Source organism: Carya illinoinensis, chromosome 6 (genome assembly GCF_018687715.1).
Source record: "Carya illinoinensis cultivar Pawnee chromosome 6, C.illinoinensisPawnee_v1, whole genome shotgun sequence".
NCBI classification, from domain to species: Eukaryota; Viridiplantae; Streptophyta; class Magnoliopsida; order Fagales; family Juglandaceae; genus Carya; species Carya illinoinensis.
The window spans coordinates 3,456,263-3,464,957 of NC_056757.1; the positions used below are offsets into that span (position 1 = coordinate 3,456,263).

Genomic DNA, 8,695 nt, shown 5'->3' on the forward strand with positions numbered 1-8,695 from the left:
TTTTAAATATTTATGAGTGCTAGAAAAATCAGAGGAGAGGATCAGAGGTGTCAACAATGCTACAAATAAAAGAAATAAAAAAAGCTCATATTATTATTCAATAATAATAATACACAAGTTTTTTTTACAATTTTTTTGTAAAAAAAAAAAAAAATCTCACTAGTAAAAAATAATTTTTTTACTATTTTTTAAAATAAAGTCTTTTTTTATTTTTAACTTTTTTATAAAGAGTTATATAAAATTTTTGCTGTTACATTTCATTTCTCATTTTTAAATGCTAACAATCCATTTATAAAGAGTCGCTGCTTCCACGTAACCACCAAAAAGTATCAAGGCACCGACCAGAAAACAATCAAGTTTCTTCCTCCTAAGCGCCCCCGAAAATAAGGAAAGGAACGTTTGACTACAGAAATGGCGACGACGATTCGATCCGACATTCGTTCGGCTATGCATATGGCGACTTCGACCTTCCTCTCTCTCAGCCCCAAGGTCCTTAATTCCTCACGAGCCGCCGCGCGTAGTGCTCTACCGTTTTCTTCGTCCATCTCATCCTCCTTTACGGCGGCTACAACCACGTCGCTCAGCCTGAGAGGTTTCTCCTCCACCAACTCCGTGAGCGACGCCGTCCTGAAGGCTCCGGAATTGCCGTCCATATGTACGGCCGATGAGCTCCATTATGTCTCCGTATCAAGCTCTGATTGGAAACTCGCCCTCTGGCGCTACCATCCTTCTCCTCAGGTTCCTGGCAATACAATATTTTATTGTGTTTTATTTTTGTCTTAGTTTTTTTCAGATAGCGTCTTTAGTCGTAGTTTTTTTCAGATGGCGTCTTTAGTAATTGATTTCAATTATTCAAAAGATTAATATCTTTCTGTTAATTATATGTATGTATAGGCACCTCAGAGGAATCACCCGCTGTTGCTATTGTCTGGGGTGGGGACCAACGCCATTGGATACGATCTCTCCCCTGAGGTTTTTTGGTTTTGTTTTTTTGTTTTCATTTTTAACCGTCATCTTACTAAATTTATGTATGTCAGCGTAATTATTGTAAATTGTAATGTGAAGTTTCAATATCATTGCATGCTAAAAAAAAAAAAGTTTCAATATCAATGCATTTATTTCATTTATGTGATGGTATATAATTGCATTTAACTTTTGGTGATTGATAATGTTGTTAATGACTTCATGTGAAAACTTGACAATTGACAGCAAAGGATTAACAAAAAAGCCTCTAGTGCCGAGATTTTTGTGTTTTTAGAAGCCTTCATCCATTTGAAGGGAAAAATGTATGATATTGTGGTGCATTTGATACGGAGCCCAATGACCGTTCTTTTGCCAGATAAAATTTGATGGAACATTCCAATATTGCATTTCTCTGTAATGGGTATGTCAACTAAGGAAAGAATGGCGACATAGTGACAAATTTGAGGATAGAATGGCAGAAGAGAATACCTGTGATTGATCCCAATCATTTTGATGACGATTTACAGAGCTGATCCCAATCAGTTGTGTTGAGAGTGCTTGACTTGTAAACTTGTGAACTAAACTTTAATAATATTCTTTAGAATCTAGAATGTTGTAGTGTATTTAGGACACTGGGCTTAACAAATTATGAAAATAAAATTTTAAAAAAATCTGAAATAGGACCAGGGAGGGTAAAATTTGATTTCTGGGAAAGGGGGAGACTCAGATTGACTCTTTATCACAGTTTTAATGATCATTCATTAGGAATGAGAGACTAAAATGTCATTGCTTATCATGTTGTGGTGGAATATGAAGTATACAACCACATTCAGTTTATTGTCTCATTGTTGGGAGCATAAGAGAGGTGTTTAAAAAATGACACTACAATGCTAGCATGGCTTACCCAACTCAATATAAGCTGCAATCCCAATTGTAGTCGGCATATGAATCCTTTAGGATTTAGCTCCATTAAGAGTTATGTCCTCTGATAAGATGACAGAAGTTAAGTATTTTCTAATCACCCATATCTACGTTCTTTTTGAAATTTAATTCTTCTGGTAACATGATTCTTCATTATGCCATTTGTTGGTCTGCTTCCCTCAAGAATTCTTTGTTATGCCATTTGTTGGTCAACCATGTGTCTGTGAATTGCCATAATCAGTCTTATAGCTGTCCTTTTGCTTTCTGCTACATCTTCTATGTCTCTATACCATGCTATTCCAGCTTACTAATATATGAGGAATTTTTTTCAGGCTTCATATGCTCGTTACATGTCAAGCCAAGGGTTTGACACATGGATCCTTGAAGTTCGGGGTGCTGGGTTGAGTGTGCAGGGAGTGAATTCCAAAGAAATTAAGCAGTCTGCCAATAAAATATCTGAGCAGATGGAAGCTGCTTCAAGGAGTGCAACCAATGGAGCTTTACCTGTGGGACTTCAGTCAACAAATGGTCCTGGTGCCATGGCAGAACCTGATACTTTTTCTGTTAAAGGAAAAGAATCTGAGAACGTAGTTGTAAAAGGAGACATGATGCGGATAGCAACAGTGTGGGACGAATCAAGACTGGTGATGAAGTTGACAGAAACCTTCATGCGTTTGTCAGAAAGACTATCTGGTTTTCTCAGTGAAGGCCAGTCCAAGATCATGTTCGCCAAATTATCTGACCAGATTTCCAAACTTTTGGCAGATTCCCCATTTTCTGAACGATTTAATGAGATCAGAGAAAAGCTATCAAGTTTGTTGGAAACAAGGCAAAATTCCAGTATTGCTAGCCAAATTAGGGATCTGAGTCAAAGGATAGTAAATATAATTGAAGAGGGTCAACGATCTGTCTCACCTCCATTGTTTGACTTGCAAGAGCGTTTTGCTTCAACAATAGAAGATTTTCAGAAACAACTTGACTTAATAGTGAAGTACGATTGGGATTTTGATAATTACTTGGAAGAGGATGTGCCAGCTGCGGTGAGGTGACATTTGATCTTTCTGTATAGCTATAATCAATAAACTGAAGATGCCTGCCCTTGACATGATGAACTAATAGTATCCATTTGTGTCAATATAGATGGAATATATAAGAAGCAAAAGCAGGCCAAAGGATGGTAAGTTGCTGGCAATTGGACACTCCATGGGTGGTATTTTGCTTTATGCGACTCTGTCACGATGTGGTATGGCTCAATCCCTTGTAGCTTGTCATGTTATCACTATATCAGCATAAATATTTTTTGATAAGTATTATATCAGCGTAAATATTTTTATTTTATTGCACCAGTAAGCTTTTCATTGTATACTGTGGCTTGCACTAATGGGCTTGACCTTATACTAAGTTGGACTGGAGGCTTGTTGCCGTTTGCAATCTTTCTTTCAGTTCTAGTTTGTCATAATCTTGACTATTTACATCCAAGATCCTTGCCTCTTTTTTGCCTGTATAGTTGTCAATCTCTCTCTCTCTCTCTCTCTCTCTCTCTCTCTCTCTCTCTCTCTCCTTTTCTTTTACTGCATTCTGTTGAAGATTAAGATTTGCAAGCAATGGTGGACGCCTTAAAATTGCACTGAATTAAATTGAAGGTCCATAGTTTCGATTATGTATAAACTCTGTTTGAGTGTATCTGCTTGTCCAATGAGAATTCTCTCCGTGTTTGAAAATGTTAGAAAAGGAAGGTAGAAAATCCTAATAGTAGCCGAACGAAGGTTTCAAAAGAAAAAATCTGGTTGGGTAATATTACAATAATGAAACGAGCTCTTTAAATGATGTGAACAAAGGATAATAGTAAATTTTTCAATTTCAAAATAATGAAAGCATACACTCTATATTTAATTGGTATCCTGACCTCCACTGAGATGTGGGAAAATAACCAAAGTCACCAGAATCAACAAGCGACAAGAGGGAATGTGTCGTTCCTCTCTCTCTGTTTTTTTTTTGAAATGAACTTTTTTTTTTTTTGAAGATTGAAATTATCTTTTTCTTCTTAAGATTTTACACTCTTTTTTTTTTTTTTTTTTTTTTTTTCCCATTTCTTCTCGACATTTTACACGCACATATATATATCAGATGGCCGTCCAGCTTTTGTGTAATGTACTTTTCTTTTTAAGGAGTAGTTGTTGATTTTATGTTAAATCATGTTCAGTAATGGTGAGGCTGGTCGCTTTGGGGGAAGATTGACAACACTATAAAATCTCAGTTAGTCTGTTCTCAGATTTTGGTTGCATATTGTCAGGAGGACGTCTTAAAAGTGATGGTTCTAATGGTTCTAGTTGTGTCCAATCCTGGTTCTTGTGCCGAGAGTTGAATGTTTTAAGTTTTCATATGTTATTTAAGATGGATGTTTGTAGAATGTCATTTCTATGACCTCTCTTTATTTTCCTTCCCTTTTATTTTATTTTATTTTTATTTGGAATAGAAAGAAAATTTCTAGAAATGCCATTCCTTTGATTTTTACAAAGTCATTTCTTTTAGTTCTCTTCATGCTATGTGTTGCCCAGATGACTAACACAAGAGGGGGGGTGAATTGAGTTGTATTAAAAAAAATAACAATTATAAATCAAATATATAATATAAAATATAAACAAAATATGAAATAACAATAAATATAAAGAGTAAGGGTAAGAGAGAAGCAAACTCAGTATGTTAACGAGGTTCGGCCCTACTGCCTACGTCCTTGCCTCAAGCTACCCCTTGAGGATTCCCAAATTCACTATTCAACCTCCTTCAGGTGGAGATAGAAACCTATTACACCCTTGAACAACACCGCTACAAAGGATCCGTGTAGAACACCCTCTACACTTGCAATCACCTTACACGTGGTGATTCAACTATTCCCCGTGTAGAATACTTTCTACACGCACAAGGGTTATACACACCCTTTTTCTGATACAAAAGCTGATAGTGGGTAGGTTATCAGAAAACACTTCTCAATGAGTGAAATAAGAACAATACAGCACAAACTATATCTCTCAAAATGAACAAGGATTAAGGCTCAATACTTAGAGAAGAGAGAATGAAAGCTTTGAATGAATGTTGTATGCTCTTGGTATTATAAATGTGAAGCTCTCAAATGATCTATTTATAGGCATATGAGACTTCATATTCAAATTTAAAAAGATTTACATGTCAAAGACAACATCATTCACTTTTTCAAAAAAAATTCAAATAAAATGTTCTTTTTTAATTGTCAAAGACAACATTATTCACTTTTTCAAAAAAATCAAACCTAATCTTTTACTTTTGGCATATGATAAAATGAGCACACTTTCCTTTTCAAAAAATTCAAACCTAATCTTTTACTTTTTGTATATGACAAAATGAGCACACTTTACTTTTCAAATTTTTCAAACAAAATCATCTACCTTTTGTATAAGTCTAAAAAAGCATTAATCACTTTTGAAAATATTCAAATAAAACATGCACATGTGAAAGATGACAATCAATCATCTTTAATATTTTCAAAGTTCAACCCTTTAATCAAGGCATGCACATGCAAAAGATGACAATCAATCATCTTTCAAAATTTTCAAATTTAATTTTCAAAAATATTCATGCACATGTGGAAAATGTATTTTAATGCTTTATGATAAAATATTAATTTTGAGCATTAATCCTAATTTCGAATTTTAAGAGATTTACAACATTACTCTATGACTTTAATGTGAACTTGTTTCCTTCTTGCTCATGCTTGGTTCTTTGATGTGCTTGATTCCATTGTGTGAACAATTTGAACTTGAAACTCCTTTATTCTTTAAATTCATTTGTTATCATCAAAATCCATGTGTAGATTTATAATCACATGAAACTTGAAACCTTGGGTTCAACACTATGTTTGTTAAGTATCATGTCAATTAAGATGGGTATTTTATATTGTAAGCTTTTGAAGGAAGAGACTCCAGATTGGCAGCTATTGTTACATTGGCATCATCCCTTGACTACACTTCTTCTGAATCGACTCTCAAATTGCTCCTACCACTTGTAAGTAGGTGTATAATACCGTTGTTGGATCATCTCTGTGGTAGCTTTAATGACTGTGCTAAAAATGTTTGTGTTATGCCCTTTGTCGAGAAACTAATGTCAAGGCAGTTGTCATACAGGCTGATCCTGCACAGGCTCTTAGTGTACCTGTTGTTCCTTTAGGGGCATTACTGGCAGCAGCTTATCCTCTTTCATCGCGACCTCCTTATGTCTTGTCTTGGCTTAATGATCTAATTTCAGCAGAAGACATGATGCATCCAGAGTTGTTTGAAAAGCTTGTCATGAACAACTTTTGTAAGTCTTCCCATAAATGTGATACGTAATAATACACTTGTACGCGTTCCCCAGTCACGCTTTGCTTGTGCACATAATAGCGTGAACATGGGCATGGTTATTCCTAGGAGAAAGATTTTGTATTCATCACAGTTTGTGAGGACACCTTCTTGTTGTTGAGGTGTACCCATCCCTGATACCCTTAAAGTGGACATGAATTGTTTTGGAAAACAGAGAAACAAACAATGTCACGTCTTTATATAAAAGTTAAGCTGATATTCATTTTGCATCATGAATAGGAGAACTTACTTTCCTTTGGCTTCATTTGTGGGGGTTGAACATGGAGACTGTTTTTCCTTTGGTAGCTAACAAAATGGTTTAGAAGTTTTTTATTTTTTTTTTATTTTTTTAACCAGTAGAATAACTTTTGGTAGTGATAGTTTAAAAGATTATTTTTAAAGAAATATTACAATTAGAGATATCCAGGGATGGTTATCCTCATGATAATGGAAAAAGGTGCATTAGCGATATTAAAAGATTATGTAATTTATGCCAATGGAATATAACTTTATTAAGCCACGTGCGACAGACTAGTTGTTTGGTGTAGGATTCTGAGAACTTGCCAGAAGTATTCATCTATGGAGCACAGATGGAATGGGATTGCATAAAATGGATGGGGTACTGAAAAGAAAGTATCTCATTTTATTATTATCTGTAGCTGTGTGAATATAGTCCACTAGCAAGCAGGATGAGGGGAAGTTATTAGGGTTATTTGGCACCTGAGAAAAATTATTCATTCCCTTCCACCATAAGAACCATGAGATATTTTGGCTGAGCCTAGATTGTTTAGGTATGAGAATGTAAGGTTGAGGGTGTTTGCCATATAAGGGAAGTATGATGGCTTTCGGTTGAATAGTTTGGCTCAAGGCATCAACGGATTCTTTCAGTTGGAGTTGTATATGAGAATGTATGAGAATGTAAGGTTGGTTTCAGCACATGCATAATTTTCTCAATCCTTGATTTCTGTACTTATTTAAGCACCCTTTGTCCAAACGCTTTATTGGTGAAGTCCTAATCATTATATCCCAAATTTGCTCTTTGACGTGGACAAAGTGGGGACAACCAAGAAGATAGGTGATTGCATTATTTGAATTAGATTGCTGATTTTTTGCAAATAAAATAGTGAAAAAGGGCCAATATGAATCTCTAGGGGGACACAACAGGAAGTAGAGTCAATGCACATTCTCCTCTAGTTCTAATTAAAGTCAAGTTCTTTTTTCCTTGCCTTTTATCCTGTAATATGGGGTGGAGACTACCAGATCTTACCAATTAGTGGGCCATGTCACTTCATCAATTAAATGGTTCCAGCATATGCTTGATATCTTACCGTAAATTGCATTCACTACTGGCAGACATAACTTACAATTACAACTTGCAGGTACCATACCGGCCAAACTTCTCTTGCAGCTAACAACAGCTTTTCGAGAGGGTGGGTTGCATGACAGGAGTGGAACCTTTTCATACAAGGATCACATACACAAAAGCAATATCCCTATCTTAGCACTTGCAGGTGACCGGGACCTTATATGCCCGCCTGAAGCTGTATTGGGTATGTTTAAATTAAAATGATTTATCTATCAATCTATCTATCTATATCCATTCGATATTGACAGTCTATGCTTCTTGCTTATGATGATCTGGATGGACCAGACACTGTCAAGCTGATTCCCGAGCACCTGGTTACCTATAAAGTATTTGGAGAGCCTGGAGGTCCACATTATGCTCACTATGATTTGGTGGGAGGACGATTGGTAGTACCTCTTTTGCTCTTTGTTTTCTTGGAACTGTGATAGCATAAAATAACAATTCTATCATTAATCTGCAAGGCTTATTGTTCAATGGTTTAAAATGCAGGCAGTGGAGCAGGTGTATCCCCGTGTAATACAATTTCTTGCTCGTCATGACTCGACATGATTACATTGGCAGTGGAACTTCGCATCACCGAATGATTTTGATTTCCAAGCAGGCATGAAATCTGTATCTATGGTTTTGCTTATTACACATCCACGTAGAATCTTGGCAGCTTGAAACATGCTTGGACTTTTCGTCCACCGTGATAAGTGTAATTGTTTGCCATTTTGATTGATGCAGGGAGGATGCGCAGATAAAGCTAGCATTCAGATTTTTAGCAGAAGTTGCGATGCTTCACTTCTGTGTCGTAGATTAGCATTACAGTTGGTAATAGGAAAATCAAAACCGAGGAACAAAGGCGCAAAAAAAGCATGCTTCGTCTCATCATATATAACAGCATTTGGATATCGAAGGAGATTATTTCTTGCTTGTGTAAAGAAGCGGTAACAGCCCAAATTTCTTGACTTTTTGAGGTGTCCTTTAGCGTAACAGGGATAATTTGCTCTGAATTTTTTGTTTATTGACTGTTCTCTTCGAGGCCAATTTTTAATTACAGTATTTATTTGATTGGAAATACAATTGACACATA

The 8,695-nt window shown here is 35.9% G+C and overlaps 1 protein-coding gene across 3 annotated transcripts; it reads left to right on the forward strand.

Annotated features, from left to right (window-relative positions):
* The first annotated feature begins 299 nt into the window (after nt 1-299).
* On the forward strand, nt 300-8,695 carry LOC122313971. 3 transcript variants are annotated; one of them, XM_043129320.1, is made up of 10 exons: nt 302-738; nt 895-972; nt 2,217-2,924; nt 3,025-3,127; nt 5,831-5,922; nt 6,042-6,216; nt 7,634-7,804; nt 7,906-8,006; nt 8,110-8,221; nt 8,347-8,695. In XM_043129320.1, the coding sequence occupies exons 1-9, from the start codon at nt 412-414 to the stop codon at nt 8,167-8,169; spliced, it is 1,815 nt and encodes a 604-aa protein (XP_042985254.1). In that variant the 5' UTR covers nt 302-411; the 3' UTR covers nt 8,170-8,221; nt 8,347-8,695. The 3 variants fall into 3 exon arrangements, with proteins under 3 accessions (XP_042985255.1, XP_042985254.1, XP_042985253.1); XM_043129319.1 differs by having other exon boundaries at nt 303-738; nt 5,822-5,922; XM_043129321.1 differs by lacking the exons at nt 5,831-5,922; nt 6,042-6,216 and having other exon boundaries at nt 300-738.

Coding starts and splice junctions, on each gene's coding strand:
- LOC122313971 (XM_043129319.1), top strand. CDS start 412: ATGGCGACGACGATTCGATCCGACATTCGTTCGGCTATGCATATGGCG. Junction 5,923..6,041: donor TCAAATTGCTCCTACCACTT/GTAAGTAGGTGT, acceptor GTTGTCATACAG/GCTGATCCTGCACAGGCTCT. Junction 8,007..8,109: donor ATTTGGTGGGAGGACGATTG/GTAGTACCTCTT, acceptor TTTAAAATGCAG/GCAGTGGAGCAGGTGTATCC.